Source organism: Eutrema salsugineum, unplaced genomic scaffold (genome assembly GCF_000478725.1).
Source record: "Eutrema salsugineum unplaced genomic scaffold, Eutsalg1_0 scaffold_19, whole genome shotgun sequence".
In the NCBI taxonomy this organism is placed as follows: Eukaryota; Viridiplantae; Streptophyta; class Magnoliopsida; order Brassicales; family Brassicaceae; genus Eutrema; species Eutrema salsugineum.
This window is the reverse complement of record NW_006256838.1, coordinates 241,044-263,305: the sequence shown is the minus strand read 5'-3', so window position 1 is coordinate 263,305 and position 22,262 is coordinate 241,044. Positions and strand designations below refer to the sequence as shown.

General features: G+C 36.8%; 7 protein-coding genes and 1 non-coding gene across 16 annotated transcripts in view; 3 read left to right on the top strand and 5 right to left on the bottom strand.

Moving 5' to 3' along the window:
* Positions 1-5,894, top strand: part of LOC18020111 (beta-glucosidase 10) — a 6,395-nt gene extending 501 nt beyond the window's left edge. The window contains exons 1-13 of one of the 5 annotated variants that reach the window (XM_006402282.2): positions 2,926-3,084; positions 3,159-3,222; positions 3,463-3,515; positions 3,629-3,704; positions 3,799-3,870; positions 3,980-4,067; positions 4,162-4,417; positions 4,506-4,621; positions 4,722-4,948; positions 5,034-5,059; positions 5,143-5,230; positions 5,327-5,417; positions 5,529-5,894. In XM_006402282.2, coding sequence (XP_006402345.1) covers positions 2,959-3,084; positions 3,159-3,222; positions 3,463-3,515; positions 3,629-3,704; positions 3,799-3,870; positions 3,980-4,067; positions 4,162-4,417; positions 4,506-4,621; positions 4,722-4,948; positions 5,034-5,059; positions 5,143-5,230; positions 5,327-5,417; positions 5,529-5,766 — 1,521 coding nt within the window. In that variant the 5' untranslated portion in view covers positions 2,926-2,958 and the 3' untranslated portion in view covers positions 5,767-5,894. Of the gene's footprint in view, positions 28-163; positions 240-334; positions 407-514; positions 603-687; positions 944-1,020; positions 1,137-1,220; positions 1,448-1,531; positions 1,558-1,633; positions 1,722-1,854; positions 1,946-2,094; positions 2,382-2,751; positions 3,085-3,158; positions 3,223-3,443; positions 3,516-3,628; positions 3,705-3,798; positions 3,871-3,979; positions 4,068-4,161; positions 4,418-4,505; positions 4,622-4,721; positions 4,949-5,033; positions 5,060-5,142; positions 5,418-5,528 lie in introns of those variants that run through there. The other 4 variants (XM_024157054.1, XM_024157055.1, XM_006402283.2 and 1 more) reach the window with 4 other exon arrangements.
* A 126-nt stretch (positions 5,895-6,020) lies between these two features.
* On the top strand, positions 6,021-6,091 carry TRNAG-CCC. Its single transcript has one exon. It is a non-coding gene; the product is annotated as a tRNA-Gly (tRNA).
* Positions 6,092-6,506: 415 nt separating this feature from the next.
* LOC18020110 (glutathione S-transferase F13) lies at positions 6,507-7,445 on the bottom strand. The gene is made up of 3 exons (XM_006402281.2): positions 7,268-7,445; positions 7,107-7,155; positions 6,507-7,024 (listed from the first exon to the last, which is right to left on the bottom strand). The coding sequence occupies exons 1-3, from the start codon at positions 7,412-7,414 to the stop codon at positions 6,558-6,560; spliced, it is 663 nt and encodes a 220-aa protein (XP_006402344.1). The 5' UTR covers positions 7,415-7,445; the 3' UTR covers positions 6,507-6,557.
* A 494-nt stretch (positions 7,446-7,939) lies between these two features.
* On the bottom strand, positions 7,940-10,507 carry LOC18020086 (autophagy-related protein 18a). The gene is made up of 4 exons (XM_006402280.2): positions 9,513-10,507; positions 8,549-8,759; positions 8,333-8,459; positions 7,940-8,215 (listed from the first exon to the last, which is right to left on the bottom strand). The coding sequence occupies exons 1-4, from the start codon at positions 10,410-10,412 to the stop codon at positions 8,125-8,127; spliced, it is 1,329 nt and encodes a 442-aa protein (XP_006402343.1). The 5' UTR covers positions 10,413-10,507; the 3' UTR covers positions 7,940-8,124.
* A 342-nt stretch (positions 10,508-10,849) lies between these two features.
* On the bottom strand, positions 10,850-11,813 carry LOC18020085 (protein SRC2 homolog). Its single transcript, XM_006402279.2, has one exon. It carries the CDS (start codon positions 11,794-11,796, stop codon positions 10,984-10,986), a length of 813 nt encoding a protein of 270 aa, XP_006402342.2. The 5' UTR covers positions 11,797-11,813; the 3' UTR covers positions 10,850-10,983.
* Positions 11,814-11,947: 134 nt separating this feature from the next.
* On the bottom strand, positions 11,948-13,448 carry LOC18020084 (NADH dehydrogenase [ubiquinone] iron-sulfur protein 5-B). The gene is made up of 2 exons (XM_006402278.2): positions 13,187-13,448; positions 11,948-12,287 (listed from the first exon to the last, which is right to left on the bottom strand). The coding sequence occupies exons 1-2, from the start codon at positions 13,334-13,336 to the stop codon at positions 12,186-12,188; spliced, it is 252 nt and encodes an 83-aa protein (XP_006402341.1). The 5' UTR covers positions 13,337-13,448; the 3' UTR covers positions 11,948-12,185.
* Positions 13,449-17,786: 4,338 nt separating this feature from the next.
* Positions 17,787-20,202, bottom strand: LOC18019923 (double-stranded RNA-binding protein 4). Of its 5 annotated transcripts, none has more exons than XM_024157223.1 (5): positions 20,081-20,202; positions 19,495-19,736; positions 19,176-19,401; positions 18,577-18,732; positions 17,787-18,393 (listed from the first exon to the last, which is right to left on the bottom strand). In XM_024157223.1, exons 2-5 carry the CDS (start codon positions 19,723-19,725, stop codon positions 18,026-18,028), a joined length of 981 nt encoding a protein of 326 aa, XP_024012991.1. In that variant the 5' UTR covers positions 19,726-19,736; positions 20,081-20,202; the 3' UTR covers positions 17,787-18,025. The 5 variants fall into 5 exon arrangements, with proteins under 5 accessions (XP_024012991.1, XP_024012989.1, XP_024012990.1 ...); XM_024157221.1 differs by having other exon boundaries at positions 19,495-19,796; positions 20,081-20,184; XM_024157222.1 differs by having other exon boundaries at positions 19,495-19,777; positions 20,081-20,184.
* An 84-nt stretch (positions 20,203-20,286) lies between these two features.
* LOC18019922 (mitochondrial zinc maintenance protein 1, mitochondrial) lies at positions 20,287-21,113 on the top strand. The gene is made up of 2 exons (XM_006402276.2): positions 20,287-20,675; positions 20,832-21,113. The coding sequence occupies exons 1-2, from the start codon at positions 20,435-20,437 to the stop codon at positions 20,909-20,911; spliced, it is 321 nt and encodes a 106-aa protein (XP_006402339.1). The 5' UTR covers positions 20,287-20,434; the 3' UTR covers positions 20,912-21,113.
* The last annotated feature ends 1,149 nt before the right edge of the window (positions 21,114-22,262 follow it).

Sequence of the window (22,262 nt, the reverse complement as noted above, 5' to 3'; positions counted from 1 at the left end):
GCATGTGATGGATATCACAAATACAAGGTTTCTCTCCTCTTCTTATTTATTATTTATTCTTTTTGACCTTGCTCTGCTGTTTACTTATCGGAGAAGTTACCCTGAGTTTATGGCTCTGTTTTAGTCAATTCAAAGAAGTTACCCATTACCGTGGCTTTTGTAGGAAGATGTTAAGCTGATGGCAGAAATGGGTTTAGAAGCATTCAGATTCTCTATCTCATGGACAAGGCTCATACCTAGTAATTCCTCTTCTGCTTGCTAGTAAACGATTTTGTTTCTGTACATCCTAAAACCTTATTTATTTATTTATTTTGACTCTGTTGTGGCTTCTCAGATGGAAGAGGACCGTTAAACCCAAAAGGTTTAAAATTTTACAAGAACCTCATAAAAGAACTACGTAGCCATGGTGAGGTTTTCCTTAGAACTTGAATTTAAGAAAATGGGGTCTGATTCTATCTCTCTTAATCGCAATTGAAGCCAACTCATAGCCTCTGGTTTAAATTTTGGCAAACAGGAATCGAACCACACGTTACACTTTACCACTATGATCTTCCTCAGACTCTTGAAGATGAGTATGGAGGATGGATTAGCCGCAATATCATGTAAAATTTCAAAATCCGACTATGATCTAACAAATTATTATTCTAAAGTTTTTAAGATGAAATGAAAAAAAGATTGTTGTTGCAGAGAAGACTTCACTGCTTATGCAGATGCATGTTTCAAAGCGTTTGGAGATGATGTGAAGTTATGGACGACAATCAACGAAGCTACAATATTCGCCATTGCTTCTTATAGCGAAGGATTCGCGCCACCTGGACATTGTTCTTCTACCAAATTCATCAATTGCTCTACTGGAAATTCTTCTACTGAACCTTATATTGCAGGCCATAACATGTTGTTAGCTCATGCCTCTGCGTCAAAATTGTATAAACTAAAGTACAAGGTATATTTTTCACTCTTAATAACCTATACCTTAAAAATCATTATTAGTTAATTATGAACATAATTATGACGGTGCAGAGTAAGCAGAGAGGAACCATAGGGTTTAGCATATATGCATTCGGGTTATCTCCTTATAGTAACTCCAAAGACGATGAAATGGCGACTCAAAGAGCTAAAGATTTCCTCTTTGGCTGGTGAGAGAAACAAAACTCTCTGTTTCAGTAACTTCGAGGATAAAGTAAAATCTGATGACTTTTTTTAAATATGATATAAACCAGGATGTTGAAGCCTTTGATATTTGGGGACTATCCAGATGAAATGAAGAGAATATTGGGATCGAGGTTACCAGTTTTCTCAGAGGAAGAAACAGAGCAAGTCAGAGGATCATCTGACTTTGTTGGAATTATCCACTACATGACAGTCTATGTCAAAAACAGTAGACCCACATCTTCTCTTTCTCCCAGCAGACAAGACTTCTTTACAGACGTTGGCGTAGAGACGATCTGTAAGCTTACTTCATTTTCATCATCGATCATACCGAAAAATCTTCTCATCTCTCATAACTGATACTTCTTCTTCTTTTGGACAGTCATGGGGAACTCTTCATTCTTCGAGGTAAGGCCAACAATATTGATTTGATCTTCTTGAATCTAGAAACTTAGCGTAATTTGATTGCTTTTTGTGTTTGAAGTGGGAAGCTAATCCATGGGGTCTTGAAAGTGTCCTGGAGTATCTGAAACAGAGCTATAACAATCCTCCAATCTACATTCTTGAAAACGGTCCACTTCATTCTCTTTTGTCTTATTACTCTCTGTTTTTTGTTTTTTTCTTCTTGAGAGCACCAAGACACACTATTGTTCTTAAAGATTCTTCTTCAATTGCTAAAAGAAAAGCAAAAATATAATTAAACAGGTAAACCGATGAAACATGGTTCGATGCTACAAGACACACCAAGAGTTGAATACATTCAAGCTTACATTGGTGCTGCACTCAATGCCATCAAGTATGATTCTCCTTCATCATCTCCTAATTAATTTTCATTTTAGGATTACTAATTGGTTTAAAACGGTCTGATGTTATGTGTGGTTAATGTGTATCTCGGTTTAGTTCGGTTTTAGTTGACTCGCTGATTCTGATTCGACTGATGATTAGGAATGGATCGGACACAAGAGGTTACTTTGTATGGTCGATGATTGATTTGTACGAGTTGTTGAGTGGATACATGTACAGCTATGGGATGTACTATGTGAATTTCAGCGATCCTGGTCTCAAGAGGTCTCCAAAGCTATCTGCTTCTTGGTACTCTGGTTTTCTCAATGGTTCAGTTGATGTTGATCCTCAAGCTATTTCTCTGTTGCACAGCAACTTCTCTGGTTCCTCTTCGCTTTAACCTAGTTTGTATATCTCGTAAAATGCAAACAAAATTTTATTTTTTACTCGATTATTGTCTTTGTTGGGAAAGAATGAATGAATGGTCCACCATATGCTGTATAGTGCAAAATGTTTATGTCGTCTACCTAATTCAAGAGGTCAACATATCAAACAATCCACTCACTCTTCTTACTAGTACATCAAAATATCTCCAAAATAAAAAGATTCTTCACGTGTTAATGGTTTAATGAAGAAAAACATTTTGACGTGAATCAAAATTCTTCTTTACGCAAAATAAAATGACTGTATATTTTTAGCATGGACCAAATGAAAACCCAAAAAAAAAAAAAATCTTAAACAACCAGCTTTCTTATATTCCAAATTTTATTTTGTTTCCTATATAGATATTTTTTTTGAAAAGTTGGAGAGTCACATCCCAAGGATTTGATTAACCCATAAGGAAAAAACTGAAAAAAGATATTTCTTGAGTGTTCCTGACATATAGAAATGTCCGTTTATTAAGTGGAAAGAAGCAACAGGAAAGATGGGTCACTCATTTACTTTTTAAAACCATTCAATTATTTGTTATAATCTCGGAAACTCATTCAAACGGGAGGAGGAAATTACCCCCAAAAAAAAAAAAAAATGCAATCATTATCTCTGCTTTCCGTTTCTGTGGTCATTGTTTTGGCAGTAAGCTACAGTGATGCCTTCACCAGAAACGATTTTCCAAAGGATTTCCTCTTCGGAGCTGCCACTTCTGCTTATCAGGTTTGACCCTGCTCCATTTTTGTTTTTTTTTTTTTGTGTTTGTGTTTACTATGTTTGGAATTTGTGGGAAATAGTGGGAAGGAGCTGTTGATGAAGACGGAAGGACTCCAAGCGTCTGGGATACTTTCTCCCACTCTGGTAATTTTAGTTTCATTTTTTTTTCTAATTTAAAACATATTATATATTTAAATGGTTGTACTACATTTCTGCTGGGAATTAATAAAGCTCGATCTTCAATCTGTTGTTATACCCAAATAAAGAAGGATAATGTAGTTATTCATGTCATCGCCTACTGTTTAATTTAAAGTAAGAATATTGAACCGTTGCGGATCTGAGAGTTGGTTTGATTAGATTCATAGATGTAAATTTGTTTTGCAGATAACAAAAAAGGCGATGGAGATATAGCTTGTGATGGGTATCACAAATACCAGGTTTTTTTCTCTTTCTTTTTCCCCTTGTTGCTCTGTTAGTTGTTGTTGTTTACTCTTTTAAGTCACTGGCTCTGTTTTTTTCTTAAATTCTTTTGTTATTGTGGCTTTTCCAGGAAGATGTTAAGCTGATGGCAGAAATGGGTTTAGAAGCATTCAGATTCTCTATCTCATGGACGAGGCTCATACCTAGTAACGCCTCTTCTAGTTTCTTAACTTGCAAGTAAATGACCTTGTTTCTGTGGATCTTGAACCCATTTTTTTGGTCTCTATTGTGGTTTCTCAGATGGAAGAGGACCCGTTAACCCAAAAGGTTTAAAATTTTACAAGAACCTCATAAAAGAACTACGTAGCCATGGTGAGGTTTTTCTTTAGAACTTGTATTTAAGAAAATGGGGTCTGATTCTATCTCTCTTCATCGCAATTAAAGCCAACTCATAGGCTCTGGTTTAACTTTTGGCAAACAGGAATCGAACCACACGTTACACTTTACCACTATGATCTTCCTCAGGCTCTTGAAGATGAGTATGGAGGATGGATCAACCGCAAAATCATGTAAATGATCTTTTTTTTTAAAAAAGGATTCTGATCTAACAGTTAACTCTATATAATTTTGATGATGAAATGAAACAAAGATGGTTTGTTGCAGAGAAGACTTCACTTCTTTTGCAGATGTATGCTTCAGAGAGTTTGGGGAGGATGTGAAGTTATGGACTACAATCAACGAAGCTAACATATTCGCCATTGGTGCTTATAGCGAGGGATTTTTGCCGCCTGGACATTGTTCTACTAACACATTCGTCAATTGCTCAACTGGAAATTCTTCTACTGAACCATATATTGCAGGCCATAACTTATTGCTAGCTCATGCCTCTGCTTCAAAATTGTATAGACTCAAGTACAAGGTATGCACAAACACATACTGTATACAGGTCTTTTTTTTTTGGTTCTTCAAAACCTTAGATCCTTATGAACATAAATATGACGGTGCAGAGTAAGCAGAGAGGATCCATAGGCTTTAGCATATATGCATACGGGTTATCTCCTTATACAAACTCCACGGATGATGAAATCGCCTTTCAGAGAGCTAAAGATTTCCTCTTTGGCTGGTGAGAAAAAGAGGGTTTTTTTCTTTTCTTTTCTTGCTTCAGTAACTTTGGAGGATAAAGTAAAATCTGATGACTGATTTTGAATTGGGATATAAAAAAGGATGCTGAAGCCTTTGGTATATGGGGAGTATCCGGATGTAATGAAGAAAACCTTGGGATCGAGGTTACCGGTTTTCTCAGAGGAAGAAACAGAGCAAGTCAAAGGATCATCTGACTTTTTCGGGATTATCCACTACATGACAGTCTATGTCACAAACAGTAAACCCTCACCTTCCCTTCCTCCCAGCAACCGAGAGTTCTTTACAGACATGGGCGTAGATACGATCTGTAAGCTTTACTAATTTCTTTTCATCATCAAATCATTCGATAAAAAAAGGCTCTTTTAGCTGATAATTCTTCTTCTTTTGGACAGTCATTGGGAATTCTTCATTCTTTGGGGTAAGACCTGCAAGAAAGGCTATCGATCCATCTTCTTGAATCCAGAAATTTGACTAATTTGATGGCTTTTTTTTTTTTGGTAGTGGGATGCTATTCCATGGGGTTTTGAAGGTGTCTTGGAGTATTTGAAACAGAGCTATAACAATCCTCCACTCTACATTCTTGAAAATGGTCAACTTTCATTATCTTTTGTCAATCTTTGTCTGCTGGCAAACTTTCTTGTTCTTAAGATTCTTCCAAATTATATATATAAAAAAAAAAAAACAGGTTTACCGATGGAACACGATTCAGCGCTACAAGACACACCAAGAGTTGAATATATTCAAGCTTACATTGGTGCTATGCTCAACGCCATCAAGTATGATTCTCCTTCTTCATCTTTTAGTCTTTCATATGAATGGTAATAATGCAATTGTGATTCCCGTTTTGCTCTGCTATCTGATTCTGATAAATCTTTTTGAATGATTAGGAATGGATCGGACACGAGAGGTTACTTTGTATGGTCGATGATTGACTTGTACGAGTTATTGGCTGAATACAAGAACAGCTTTGGATTGTACTATGTGAATTTCAGCGATCCTGGTCTCAAGAGGTCTCCGAAGCTCTCAGCTTCTTGGTACTCTGGTTTTCTCAAGGGTACAGTTGATGTTGCTTCTCAAGATATTACTCAGTCGCAGAGCAACTTCTCTGGCTCTTCTTCTTTGTAATGTAGTTATATACAACCAAGGATTTTGGTTCTGTATTTTTTTTTTTATCCTGATTTGGTTTGAGTTCGTCTGTTTTCAATGACAAAACTCAGTGATTTGGCAAATGGTTTAATCAAATTTGTATTTAATATCCCTATTAGATGTTGATCGTAAAGGCCGAATAGAACCACTCAAATACAACCATTAAAATCTCACATAGAGATTAACAAAATTTCTATGATTGAAATTTATACTTACGTCTCCAGTACTCAAAAGCGCATCTGGTGTAGTGGTATCATAGTACCCTCCCACGGTACTGACCAGGGTTCGATTCCCTGGATGCGCAGCTATCTCTGTTTTACCTTTTCACAGTATAAATGTTTCCTTTGTCTAACTAATATGAATCTTTAAATTTTTGGCTGTTGAAGGCTTTGGTGTTCGGAGGCTATCAAAGCCTTACATTGGAGTTGTGCTCAAAGGCTTTAAATTCCGTTTGAATAATTTTATCAAATCTTTAAAAATCTATGCTCATATTATTAGCCAAAAAAAAAAAAAAAACTCAGAAATCAAGGTTTCCATTGTTTATCTATCACCAAAATTATTTGTAAAAATGTAAACGCATGTTTCTTTCTGTTTTGCGTTTACATTTACAAATAAAATTTTGATTACGATCGATAGTAAAACACCTTTAAGACAATAGTAAATGCAAAAAGAAAGAAAAGAAAAATGGTACAATCGAGAGACCATATATCAGAGAGAGAAATAAAAAGACAAAAAAGATCGATGTAGAGAGAGAGAGAGAGTCTTTGAGATCAGTTGGTTACCGGAATAACGGTCAAGCCAGGAGAGACTTTAAGGAAAGCCGGACGAGAGCAAAGGTCGTCCCACCACGCCTTGACTTTAGGACGGTCGTTGACCAAACCGGCGTGACTCGTCTTCATGAAGTAGTAAGTGTAGGGAACATGGTTGAGATCAGCGAGCGTGTAAGAATCTCCGGCCAAGTATTTCGTCTTCCCGAGCCTCTCTTCGTACACGTCGAGCACTTTCTCTAGCTTCTCCAGATTCTCCTCCACGATGGCTGCGTCGGGTGATTTCTCGCCTTGCAGAGGCACGACGATGAGCTGGTGGATGACGGCGGAGATCGCAGGGTTGAAGTGGTGTGCTTCCACTTCCGACCATTGCTTCACAATCGCTGCTTCTTTAGAGTCTTCGTGTCTTGTCAAATCCGTTCCTTTGTCTTTGTGTTTCTCTGCTATATATGCCGTGATTGCCCTCGACTCTGTTCTTTTTTATAACATCAATCAATAATCGTCAATGAAATCAAATATTAAAAAGAAAAAAATGGATGCATCGATACGAACCAAAAAGGGTAAGGTCGTCGTCTTGTAGAACTGGAACTTGGCCAAAGGGCTGCATCAAGGAGAACAGATATGATGAACATAGATACATAATAATCACATGTATGTATAATATGCGAGCATGATATATAGTATAAGAATGGGTTCATGATAAATATGCGTACGTTCATGGAGAGGAAAGAAGGGAGCTTGTGGTGGCAAGCAAAGAGATTGACGGGGACAAGCTCGAACTCAGTGTCCTTCTCGTGAAGGCAGAGAAGAACACGTGCCACGCACGCTGACATCTCATCTCCATATACCTTCATCACCATTTCTGTTTTTTTTCTTTCTTTTTGCTATATCACGGACAGAGTCACACTTAGTACGTACTTGATAACTCGGAGGAGAGAGTGAGTCTGAGAGAGAACTGTAATCTCATTTACTTCTCTAACATATATCTTCGTGTTTTGTATAACCTAGCAAATATGAATGTGGTCCTCCTGCTTCTCGAAGTTTTAACAAATTATATAGAAATATATCGAATCTAACATTAGGTTACGTACGTAGACGAATCTTTTCAGTTTTTATTTCAGATGTTGGTCGTTGAAATTGATGGTTTTCATCAAATAGGATTCCCTTTTACTCGTGCCTCGAAACTCGGCTTTGCGACCATTGTTATATATGTTAGTATGCGTATGAGGATCCGTGAGCGTACACGTGGCATTAAGTGAGAGTAGTTCACGTGGTCTCTCATTATTTGACCGTAAACAACGTTGACTAATGCGCCCATAAAAACGCAGATTGTTGTGACAGAACCAAGTGGTTTAGTGAAATGTTTGGGTAGGACACAAATAGGAGACCCTTGAATCAAGTTTTAACTAGAGATCAAAGGTTTTACAAATTATACGAACCATTCATTATTATACACACAACTATACATTAACACCATGGTTGCACCAAATCTCACCACTCAAGTAGCAGAGAAAGCCAGATAGAGAGAGAGAGAGATAGAGAAAAGGAACTAAAGAGATTTAGAAAGCTTCTAGAAAACAGAAGGCGGTTTTAGACAGTTGTGATATTCGAGCTGAGACATTTCTCCACCGTTAACCGGATCAAACTGGCATCTGTAGAAGCTGTTGAAAACAACAAAGAAGATAATCCAGCTCCGGTCAAATCACATAATATGAAAACCACACATGACCTACAAGAGTTTGTCAAAGAATTAATTATAAGCTTTCTTTTTGGCTTACCTCCCATCCATGCCAAGAATAACAACGGTGTTTTTCTGATGACCAAAGGCGACTATGTACTGAGTTCCTTCGATCAAACGGAACTGAGCCACCGACCACTCTGAGCTGAAATACTTTGGCAACACTCCTGACAGAGCAAAAGATTTATGCTTACAAAACCAAGAAGCTGCTAAAGTGGTGAAAGTAACTGATTCTGTGTTTATGTGAATCCTATACCTTTGAATAATGACAGAGACGAAGATGGGGATAATGAGGCAGAGCGAGTAACATCAGCTGCAATTCGGGGTGTGTCTTTCACTTGAGAGCCGGAGTTGACTTTAAGACCAAAGACATGGACAGTTCCTTTGTCACTTGATACAGCTAACCACTGAGCATTTGAAGAGAAGGCCAAACTATATATCTCCGCTCTATCTGCACCCCTCCTAACCTGTACACTCACATCATGTTGGCATTATTGAACTCATTAAGGCATTATTATAAACAAAAATACATTTTGAGGGTCCCTAAGATAATAAAAATCGTCAAACTTCCTAGGCTTGTATATGACGAGTAAATCCAACATCCTAATACAGACAATACGATCAATACTGCGAGTGAAATAGGACTCTGCAGCTTAATGAATAGGATCAGCTGCCAGATCATTTCACCGCATGTTTCGTAATAACATTTGCTCTTGATGATGTATTCATCAACGACCCTAAGAGTTTAATGTGTTCAGATCAGACTATTACTAAGTTCACCTCAGTAAACAAAAAAAATGTATCCTTTTCAATCAACACGATTCACCCTCAGCACTCTATCAAAAGTGTTGGGTGCAAAAGCGAAGGGAATCCACAGAGTAGGAAAATAAAAAACTAAATTGAAGCTAATTCGAATCGGAAGTAGACAAATTCAAAAACAATCGGCCTCTATCATAAACACCCATCCAACAACAGCAAGCAAGTCAGCTCTAAACAGTCATTAAGGATCATATATGAAATGAGCTTATCTCCATCTCTCAGCTGATACTAGAAATGTACGAAATGAGATGATAAATGTCCAGTCCTAATCTCTACTATGCCCAGTTCATTCTCATTTGGAGACACTCCCAGTCCGTGACAAATTTGCCAGCATCCTTACATCGAGCAATAGAAGAGGAAGGTTTTCAAACGATTAAAAGCCTAAATGCGTTAAATGGTACCTCTTGCCGCAAGGTGCCATCAACAGTATTGAAGATCCGAACCAGAGTACCCTTGGAGCTGGCCGTGGCCAACAAATGCCCATCCTGCGTGAGAGCGAAGCAAGCTATCCTCGAATCGTGAGCCATGATGAATTTGGTACGTTTCGAGGCGTAGTGCTCGATCCGAACTTGCCCTTTCTGCAAACCTGGGCATACCAATACCATAGAGCCAGCACCCTGAGAGACGGCGCACAAACCCTTAGGGTTCGCTATAGTCTCAATCTGATGCATCAGCTTGAGGTCCGCGAAATTGTAAACAAAAATCTTCTGCTCCAAAACGACAATAATCCGATCCCTCCTAAGCCGGACCGATCGAACATCGGACCTGAAAGAGAGTTCCCCAATACATCGGCTCTGGTGATCGTCCCAAATCATGACCTTATTAGGCGGATACTGGGGATCAGGTCCACCACCTACAAGGGCTAGTATATTGCATCTGAAGAGCATCTCCACGACGGCGACCCCACCCCCACGATCGAAATCACGCCGGAAAATCTCGCGAAACGGGTCGCAATTGAGGATCCGGAAGCCGCGATCGGTGCCGACAGCGAAGCAAGCGTGGTCCTGGTTAAAGGAGAGGTAGAGCAAGGAAGGAGGAGGCATCGCCGGTAAATTCGGCATATGGGGAGAAATAGGCGTTTGAATATTAACGTCTCGGTTGGAATCCGGAATCCGATCGGAATTCCGATTAACATCATCGGAGTTGAGACTCATGGAGGAGAAGGTATCGAGAGACTCGGTGTCGTCTTCACGATCGCGGTGCGAGGGAAAAGTAGGGTCGGAATCAGAGGCAGACGTAGAATCGGGGCTAGGGCTGGGATTTGGCCAGGGAGAAGAGGGGGAGGAGGAGACGGTAGCCATGGAAGAAGGAATCTAGAGGAATTGCGAGAGAGAATGAAGAAGAAGAAGCGTGAAGAAGGAGGAAGAAGAAAATGACTTCGTGCTTTGCTTGTTGCCGTCATATCTTTCAGGCGGCTACTCGCCTTCTTATTAAAGAAAAAAAAAAGTTTGGGATAAACTCAAATATTATAATACTATACACCTGAATCTTTTTTTTTCCAATTTTTTGTGAATACAAATGTTACTAATTTAAAGTTCATATCACTCTATATCAAAATTTAGAGAGCTAACAATACGGTTTTTTTCCTAATTTGTTCATGTTTTTTACGCAATCCATATATTGAACTGTGATTTCTTTAAATTTTGATTTAATATGACCAATGATTTCAAAAATGTTTCATGAGTAAATAATAACACGAAGCACAACATTCATTTTATTGTTAATGTTTTAACCAAGATGCATAGAAAGTAAAATGTTATTTTGTTCAAAAAAAAAGTAAAAAGAAAAAAAATCACAAGTTGAGAGAAAATGATAAAATAAGTAAGTCTACAAATCTCCTCCCGGCGACTTAGCTCCGAGATGTTGACCCGTTTAAAATCTGTAAGGACTCATCGGTGGATATAGTGCCGGTTGTGCCGTAGGATAGCCTTCAGGCGGACGTGATAAGCCGGGAAATATAGGTGGAAACATCGTAGGTGGACATTCCGGTACGTGATTCATCGGATACACATGAGGCGGATACAAGCCGGGGAAGCATGCCGGCGGCAGAGTCTCGGGCTGAGTAAATGGTGGATAAATCGGTGGCTGAGAAGGAACGTAGCCATAACTAAACGAACCGACACTTGGAAGCAACTGACTCAACACAGGTCCGTTCGAAACAGGTCGGTACGTCATTGCCGCAGGAGGACGCATTGGCTCGTGAGCTACGTAGCGTGAGCAGCCGGCACCGGTCGTAGCCACCACCGGACTGGCAAAGGAATAAGTGAAACTGATATCGCCTCTTGGTTTTCCGTTAGCCTTCTTGATTTTATAGGTGAGGTATCTTTGACCGGCCTTGTCGTTTCCGAGATGATCCAAAAGCTCTTTCACCGGAATGTGAACCTCGCCGATGTCTTTATCTCCTCCTCCACGTTGCTCGCACTTGATCTTGAAAGTGAGCACGAGCCGGTTAGCCTGAGCTAAGGTTTGGTCGATTGTAAATTTCACGACTTCATTGATCCATTTGAGGCTTGTTCCACTGTGTATTGCCATTTGTGTCCGCTGCTCACGGTGGTCGGAGCATTTGGGATCGCCGGATAACTTCACGGCCACAAAAACATCCATCTTCGAGACTTTCTCAAGCCCTTTTGCTGATGCCACCGTTATTTCTAGAGATCTCGTCTCCATTTTGAAACTACCAAACATAAAATGCAAAAAGCTAGTTCTTCTCTACCCACTCTACATATAGAAGTTGCAGAGACGACTAAGAGAAAGTCAATGACAACTATTTATACAGAACCTTTCTCATTATTATTCCATCCACTATTTCGTTTTTCATTTGAGCTAAATTTTAAGATTTTAATATACCTGTAAGATAATTAATTCCATGAAAGAAGAAGTCTGTGTTTGACAAACAGCCAAAGGTAAATTACAACTCAGTCAAAAAGTAATAGACAAGGAAAAAACAAACAGAGCAAGCAAACATAAAACAATCACAAATGAAGTTTGGCACAAGATACAGAATCATCAAGAACCTTTTTTATTCTTCTTCCTGGCTGCGAAAGATGCAAACTTGAAGGAGGATGGTTGTCAATTTAATGATGAGTATGAGTGCCATCCCCGGTTTCTTCGCCTTTCCTTGAAGCTGCTCTAAGTTTACGCTGTTCCTCTTTGTATATCCTGTTTCTTCGTTGGAACTACAACAAATACACATTCCAATAACCGATCCATTCACCAAAAGCTTACATTAAGCAAAGAAGAAAGAATCTAACCGATCCTTTTCATACTCTCAAAATTTTTTTGCGAGAGCCTATATTCCTTCAGTCGGAGAGTCAATATTCTATAATTTCAATACATAGAGAACATGTGTTCCAATTTGCCAGATTCTGAAGAAACAAACGAAAAATCAAGAGATGAAAGCATTCTAATTTAACAGCTAAGGAATTGAGATAAGACCATGAAACTAAATCTCTATGAACGACCTGTTAAATGTTATCCTGTGAGTTGGTAAAATTTCATTGCATTACATGAAACCAGGAATATAATAGTTTCCAAGCAAAAAGCTTATGTTTTTTTTATACAGCAAAACACCTCACTAAAATGCCAGGGTACGAGCAAGTGATACTAAATCTAAGAGAGGAAAATCAAGAAATGAAGTGAAAGCATTCTAATTTAACAGCTGTGGAATAGAGGGGTTCAGCTAAGACCATGAAACTAAATCTCAGACAAGGGAAGCAGTTTATCTCTATGAACGATCTAGTGGATGGTATCCACGTTATACTTTTGAGTTGGTAAAATTTTTCATTGCATTTCATGAAACCAGGTATAATTATAGTTTCCAAGCAAAAAGCTTATGTTTTTTTATACAGGTACACACCTAACTAGACAAAAATTGGCAAAAGAAAAGACTAATTTCAATATCGTTTGAACTGATCTAGTGTTTTGGTGATCCAGAAACCACCAAGCTGATTGATCTAGGGTTCCGTGCAGGGCGAATCATCAAACCAGTGAAATTGATCCAGCAATCAAGGCGTGAAATTGATGATTCCAACGCACAAACGAATTGATAGAAACCTAAAAGAAAAGGCGTGCGTACCTCTTTGGAATGGTGAAGACACTCGAGGTAGTCTTCACGAAGAAGTGAACAATCCTTGGGCTCTCTGCAGTGAGACATACATTCGCTGAAATCCATCCAGAAATCGTAACATCTCCCTTTGTTTCCCGTTATTCCCCACCCCGACGCCATTTTTCTCCCAATCTAAATCCAAGACAAGCTGTATGTATCCGATGACGATGAAACTCGAGACTTCTATTCTTCGCCTGCTTTCATTTCAGAAAGATCCGAACGATTCGGGTTTATCCAATTAGAACCCGAATTTATCCTTTAAAGGCCCTTTAAATTATTGGGCTGTAACATCAATACTCGATAGGCCTAGTCAACCTGCAAATTTTCTTCTGCGATCCGTCGTATTTTTACGGTCGTAATTTAGTCCATTTGATTAAAGAGTTAATTTGGTTGAGTTAATTTCTCTTGATTAAATGCATGATTTTTACGGTCGTAATCTAGTTTTTTTTTTGGTAAAAAACTAAAACTAATTATTACTCGGGCTATACATAAATACTAGGTGTTTAGCCCGCACCTTGTGCGGGCGGAAATGTTTCATTAAAAATACTTACTCAAAATCGCTAATTTACTTGAAAAACTTACTCAAAATCGCGTTGCGCGGACGAAAACATCATCTTTTCTTTCAATTTCTTTTTGTCTTGTTCTTTCGATTTTTTTTCTTCCTATTATTCTTTATATAGTCTATATTTTCCAATTTCTTATTGTTTTACATAAAATATTAAATAAACAGACTTCTTCTTTGTGTTTTTTTTTTTTTTTTAGTTTTATACCTTCTTCGTATTTTCTTCTACTATTTATTTTTGGAAGTTTGGAAGTTTGAAAGTTTTCAGATGTATATTTTCACATCTTTTATAGGCTTGATTATCTTTATATAAACGATTAATTTCAAAAAATTTTGCGAAGTGAAGCACAAAGATAACATAGACACATATTATCCGAGTATTCTAATATGAACTCTCCTCTTAAAACAAAATTGAAATATAGTTTGGAAGCTGAAACCAAGTCACTCTTAAAATTGTTATTCTTTATTGCCTAAAAAGTAATTCCAAAATTATATATAAATCCAAACAAATAAAACATGTTTTAATTTTTAATCGTAAAAATTAGAACTGTATTCACTTCTTATATTTTGTAGAAAGAATAATCTTCACATAATGAATTATTTATTATTTGAGACATATATTCTTCCAATTATTTTTTTAAAAAATATTAGATTCTTAAACAATTATAAATGAGATGACTCTCTCATAGGAGTTACTCACTTTCCCTTTGATCATTATGTAAGGTACCTACTGATATTATCTTGACTATTTCCTGGTTTTTAAAACTTTACCAATGTATTCTATTATTGAGATTTACATAATGAGATTATTTTTTCTATAAAGCATTGAAAGAAGTAAAAAACTTTTAATTAGCGGAGTGATGCTATAGGTTTTTTTTAGGGGAAAAAAATCTATTCCTTATTTATCTTAACCAATAGCTTCTCAATACTATAAACTTACAATTTTTCACATGTCCCTCCGAATTGTAAACCGAATACTTGGTATTATCTTTAATTTGGAAAATACCATTTGCAATAAACCATACGGTTTTTTGCACCAATAATATAAATCTGAAGCTGAAAGATCTCTCACTTACCACTTGGATCTTTCTTAGACCCTTGTCAACCTTTGTCATTTGAAAGAAGATCTAGAGTCTGTTGTTGATTTGTGCTCTCATTGTGTTCCACATCAGCAAGACCATTCTCCAAAGCTTTCACGTGTTTTTCGAAGTAGGTTTGGTTACTTTAGTCAAACGAAATCATTGAAACTTTTGGGTGGTTCATTAGTTCCGGAGACAAACTGTTCCAACTACATCTCTGCACAATGATGAAGCCTCTTTCAAATACTCAAAAAAATTGTGTCTTTGCATGTTCATTATGAGGAAGGTAGTATCCATATGCAAATGTCCAATTCAAGACCCTCCTACATTCTATTATCCAATCGTAAAATCAACCACATAAATACTTTGGTCCGTTTAAGAATAATGTTGTAACAAAAGTCTCACTGAAAGTGTCATTACTACTATTCCTAAATTAGCATGATTGCAAGATTTTACCAATAACAGTCTTTAGTGAAATCACACTTTCTGTTCAACGATTCCACAAGATTTAACATGAAAAATATAATTTTAAAACCCTGATTGGTCTAGTTTTTTTAAATTTAATCAATAATTTCCCATTTATATTCCATTATGCATCATCCTGGTTCACTTTGAATAACCATGTATTTCGCACGGCCAAGAAATTCTGGTTGGGGCAAGAGTCTCGGGCTCATCGAAATCTTTATTCCAACGATTTCTTCAGTCTTTACTATAATTAGAGTGAAGAAGCAGAGCGATCAATTCGACTTGGCTTAGAGAACAGTAGAAACTCGTTCAATATGGTCTCTTTTATGCTTGTAAATTTTTTTTTTTGTTTTGCTACGATTTTATGCTTGTGAATATATTCTTCACTATAACTGGACATCACAATAAACAACGCTAAATCAGTATGATTAGCATCACTTTGATTCCTCAAAATTTAACTGAGATGAATACACCTTAAACATGAAATCCAAACAGAATCTCAAGTCCGAAGCAAAATTATTTTTGGATAAACCAGACACATTCCAAAAACAGAAACAAAGTTGAGATGGAGGAGCATAAACAGTATGGGATCCGATCGGTCATAGACTTATAGAGCAATATCGATGGAAATTAATCGCAAAGCTTAAATATTCAATCGTCCTCATTCATCATGAACACAGACCCAAAGCTTTTAAACAAAAAACTCTAATTCAAAAATTTTAATAAAGCAATACAACTCAAACGTCAAAACACAGAAACCACCGGTTGAAGAAGAAGCTCTGACTAATCGGAGATTAGGGCTAAAGTGAGAGCCTTGGGGCTTTCATATACAAAACCATACAATTTTATAGCATTAAAAGATCCAATATTAACTTCATGGTAACAAAATTTGATATAGTTAATTATAAATAAAACTTAATTTTAACCAATTAAAGGAAATTAATGACCTTTTAGAAAGGGACAATAAAATAATTAACCACGCTGAGATTGAATGAGAGGTCTTTAAAGCTAAAATTCACTTCGCTTTTAATATATACTGTGATGATTAGTCACCTAAATTGAATAAGAGAACTTAGACCACCTCCATCAGTGAGCTCTTCAAAAATAAGTTTTTAAAATTAAAATATTATTATTTTAATATAATTTAGTTATTTGATTTAATTTTTGTTGTTTTTAAATAAACAAGCCAATTAAAAATGGACAGATGTAGAGACTTTCTTTTATGAGTCTCTTATACAAGAGGTTTAAGCGCTTTTGTTATATTCTCTCTCCTACTTTTTTATTTTTTTATTTAATTTACTGATGAAGAACCTCTCCTCATCCCCTTGTTGGAGATGTTCTTATAGCGAAAAATTTACTTCGCATATAGTATATATGATATGATTTTAATTTTTTTTATTAAATTCCAATTTTTAATAAATTTTTAAAATTTAAATGTTTTTTGATTAAATTCCGATTTATATAATTTTTTATTAATTTACGATTTTAAATATTTTTAAAATTTTAAATATTTTTTATTAAATTCCGATTTTAATAATTTTTTATTAATTTACGATTTTTAATAATAAATTTTATTAATTTTCGATTTTTAATAATTTTTTTTATTAAAATTTATTTTAGAAAAATATAAGGAGGGGTAAAGGGTAATTAACCACTTTGAAATTGAATGAGAGAGCTTTAACTCAAAAATTTATAATATATATGATTTGTTACTCGGCTTGTATCTGTTACTTGCCTTGTACTTGACTTGAAAAACCAATTTTCAAGTACTTATACTTGTTAAGACAAGTAATAAATTGTGTATTTTTATTACTTGCAAGTACAAGTCAAGTATCAAGTAATAAAAGAAATCTAACTACTCGACTTGTATTACTTATTACTCAGTTTTATATATGACAAATTGATATTTATTGATTTTCCTTTGTCCCACATCGACAAAAGAGCTATGGGACAGATTAAAAATATTTCTATATAACGAGGATATGCATATATTATCCCTTTACTATATTAGGCTTCATTACTTAAGGGAATTTTGATAACTATTTATTGGGTTTTTATTTGGCCCTAAGTAGTAAGTTTTTTTTTGCTTGTTATTTGCAAGTATTAAATAATTCACTGGTCAAGTACAAATCATCAGTTTTTTACAAGTATTTGTTTTATCAAGTACTTGTTTGACAACGGATCAAATATGAATCAAAAAAATTAATAGTTGTTTTGGACGGGTCAAGTATCAAGTATAGTTAAAATGAGTTAAAATGAGTTAAAATGACAAGTACTGTAATTGTCCAATGTCCAGGACTAGTTATTACTCACCACATAGCTTATGCCTCTAGGTAGACAAAAAATTAGTTATAGGAAACCTAAGGACCTCGATTTAGCATCATCTTTAAAAACGTGTATCTCAAACAGAAGATATATTAGCTACGGGTTAAAAAAAAAAAAAAGAACACAAAAACCAATATAGATATTACTATATTAGCTTAAGTTAGTAAGTGAAAACAACTAATCTAAATAGTGGAGTCTAATATTCTTGGTTTTTACCCTACACTTGTTATACATCAAAGATGATGATGTCTTGAGCTACTCAACATTCACAATCACTAGCTTTACACAGCCCAAACCAGCTTAACCTTAGATTTGTTTTCTCCATCAAAACTCACAAAGCTCACAGATAATCCAAGTTTACTAAGAGGCACAGGCTCTTTAGGGATTCACGAGACGATAAGCAATGAACCTATCATCCCTAAACAGCATCTCCGCGTCTTGAGGAAGAGTCATCTCGGGGTTCCATGGAAGACAAACTACACGTTGCCCAGTTGGTATATTCCGGTGGCCAGTTCCCATTATGAGCCTCTTCTCACAATCTTCTACACATGATGATTCTGATTCATTACCATGGTCTGTGGGATTCTGAGGCATAGCCGAAGAATCAGCAGCAATGTTCACCTCCATAGCATTGGTAGCTGGTGCACTAAGATTACCATCGTTTCTGGGATGAGAATCCACAGGCAACACAGCAATGTTTTTCTCCTTGACAGTATTGGCTGATGCATTAAGAACATCTGGGAATTCTGCAGAAAATGAAGACCGTAGATCATGAGTTTTGAATGAACAACCATTTCGCAGAAAACTGACACTGGAACCCAGTTCATGCAGTTTAGAGTAAGGTGAGATTTCTTATCCACAACTGTTCCCTATTCAACTCAGGAAATATGATCCCTATGAATATGATATAGGTTATAAAGAACACTAACCATCTTCATACACTTGAATCCACTTTGATGGGACATCAGGGGTTACCATCTTGGAAGGTTGGGAAGGGATCTCTTGTACACTTCTCTTCACATTTAAATTTGCAGCTTCTTGTCTCTCGCAAGGCAAAGAAGGTGATGAGGTCTGGTTCGGGTGCCCTGCAGCACATCACAGAAAATCTGATTCAATAAGACCTGTCTCGTTTGAACAAAGAGAGTCACATCAAATGGTACACAAACGACAACAACAGCAACGAAAAGTCGTTTCATGATGGCCACATTATAGAATACAGAGAGGTAAATACTGGCCTAGAAACATTAAATAGGTTAACTGGAGGAATCTCATATGCAATTGTATGAAGAAATTTGTGGTAGGTAAACTTATTTGTAGTCAAACTCTCTACAGCTATATGGAAATCAAAAGCATTTCACAAGAACAGTGGAAACCACAAGAAGACACAATCCATTATCATTCTTTGTTCCAAATCACGCACCAACTGCAATTCAACATAACTTGTTGATTTTGAAAGATTTGATCATATTCTATTCTAAGGAGTGAATACCATAGGAAACGCAAGGGATGTTAAAGGATAGACACATACCATGTCGGATACTCATGAATGCAACTTTCGCAGCACTCATTTCGGCCAATTTTTTGGTTTTTGCCTCTTCTCCTCTGAAAAACTTTCCAGCAAACTCAACAGTGGAGATGAAAGAAGGTGCATGCGATGGACCAGATGTAGCAGTTGCATAAACTGGTAAAAGAGAACTTTCTTTCTGAGCAATCTCTTGTAGAAGGTTCTTGTAAGCAACATCAGTTCCCGTTCCCTGGATAACAAAAAAAAAAAAAAAAAATGAGACAAGGATTAGATAACATGGAAAAGCACAAAACAGTGGTCCAAAATGAGAGTGGGAACTAGCCTCTGGGCTTAATGGCGTCAATGAAGCCAAAGCGATTTTGGCAGCGGCATGCTCAGCCGCTTTTAATGTCATTAAGAATTCTTCACCCTGGAAAGTCTGTCCGCAAACTGTAACCTTACATCGAAAGCGAGGAGCATGAGCAGGCCCTTGTCGCTCAGCGGCATAGACTGGTAATTCTATATTTTGCTTCAGGGCATATGATTGCAGTTGGCTCTTGTATACATGATCCATCTCCTATCAAACTTGTATAATATAAATAAAACTTCCACTTCAATGCTATCTGCTGAGAAAAAACAATAAAGCTAAACATAGAAACCAAATTACTCGTAGATAAAAAAAAAAAAAAAAAAAAAGAAACCAAATTACTCAAATTTTGTTTAAATTCGTAAATTTTCGTTGAAATTCATCAAACAATGAGACCTTCTACTTCCCTGCGAAAAGATTATGTTTTTCTACAGACTGATTGGTCTAGGGTTTGGGACAGACAGATAACAGAGCGAATCAGGAAAATCAGTGAAACTCATCAAGCGATCAAGGTGTGAATTGAAGATTAACAAATTCAAAGAAAACGATATAAAAAGCGTACCTAAATTGGGATGGAGAAATCCAAAAAATGGAAACAGAATAAATGAACAGTCCTTCCTTCCTCGGGAGGATTCTCTGCAATTCACTGATAATCCATCAAGTCCATACACCAGTAAATTCTTCGCCTGATTCCGATGGATCCGGGTGTTATCCAGATGGAACGGGTATGATCCGAATCAATGGGCCAATAAGTGGGCTTCAACATGAACGAACGTTTCAAGGGCCCAGTTAAAAATCTTCGAAGCCTATCAGAAGGTTGTCGGAAACCATTTCTCTTCCAATTTTGGTTTAAGGAGACGACGGCGGAGGAGGCGTCGCACGACCCCGAAGGACCCAAAAATAGGAAATTGGAGTAATGGTGACCGGAGAAGCGTTGATCGCATACAGAGCTCTGCTCAGGGCTACAAGGAAATCATTCGCTGGAGATTCCGAGATGCTCAAGGCTTCGGCGTCCGAGATCCGTAAGAAATTCGAAGAGAACCGCCACGTGGCTTCCGATTCTGACATCCCTCGCCTGCTCGGAGAGGCGCGTGAGGCGGCTGAATTCATCTCCACCATGATCGTTCAGGCTAAACTCAACGAACGCGGCGGATTCGGTACTCTTACTGCGTTTTGACTCATTACACTTTTATTCTCAGTCTTCTTCCCGGTTTCTGTCTCAGGGCACTATCTGTTTGTTGAAATGCGTGGCTGAAAGTTCATATTTTTTTGTTTTTTGGGGAAAATAATTGGAAATTTTATATGTATTTTAGAGGTGAAGGCAAGCCAGGAACACGCGGGAGCGACTTTGGAGCTTCCAACAGAGGAGATGCTTCGGAACAAATCTGTATGAGTAAGTCTTAGTGAACGACCACATTGAGCCTGTCTGAAACTGGAGGATCACTTCTCCCTTACTTGTTTTGTTTAATCGGGAAAGGTGGAACCTTTTGTTTTTGATTCTGTGTTTGTTCTTTCTTCACTGCCAAATCAACTCAGATTCAATTAATAAGGAGCTCCTTGCATACATTTTTTTTTGATGAAATTCTTCCATTTTAGATCCAAGACTCACAAAATAAATTTCACTTACATATTGATTCTATTGTTTGAAGCCTTGTCTTGGTCACTTAGTCACTTGCTTGCATCATGGTTATATATGTCTAATGTCACTGTTTAGTGCTAGTTTGGAATTCTTTTCCTTGATCAGCTAAGGATTCATCTCTCTAGTGTTCCTTGTCACCGAGTAAGCGCTTGTGCACAGAGTCTGGTAGGAAGTTTGAAAAAAAGTTGATGCGAGAAGAGTTAAGCCATCATCTTTTTACTCTAGTTTTCAATCCAATGGAAGTAGTAGAACGCTTTTTCCGATATGCGGTCCCGTAAGTATGGTTCGTTTTCCAACAGAGAACCACTACTCTATCCCTTCTCTCCATTCGTGTGTGTCCATGTTTTGCTCAGGAGCCCTTTATGTTCTTCATGGTTTAACTTCTGAGTCCTAGCTTTTTCTAATTAGTGTCTCATCCATCTTCTTTCCTGGTGTGTAATCCTTAGATTCCTGTGTTTCAGGAGCATTGTCTTTTGTTTCATGGCAATCATGTGAATAGCCATAACCATCTATACTTCGTCCTCTCAATTCATGTGAGTTCAATTCATTTTTTGTTTAAACTGTATTCATAAATGCTCACGCATTACCTGATTATCTACAACAAGACGTTACTCACGCACGTCCTAAAGAAAGTAGCTATATGTCGTGAAAAAAAAAAAAAAAGATTCGACGAGATATGGTCATGGGCCTCATGGCGATGACAAAACCACAAAATATAGCTTTTTAATTTCCTATTTTTTTTGGTTTTCTGCGATATACAGATACTATACTACAGTCTCATTCCGTACACAACTAGCTGATCTTCCATTTATAAACAACTGATTATAAAAGTAGTGATGAAATAATTATCCTTTTCTTCTTAAATCTAGACATACATATAATTTCATAAAAAAATATATTTTCTATTCGTGGTTTTCGAAATTTATATGTTAAAAGTTAAACAGATTAGTTATGGAATTTTTTATTTGCAAAACAAATTCCTTACCATTGGTACAATATAACAAAAAATTTGATACTACAACTTGATATTTATGTTTTTACAAAACTTTTAAGCTAATGAACCAAAAATATTTGTTTATATTATTCTACTATGAGCAGTGTTAGA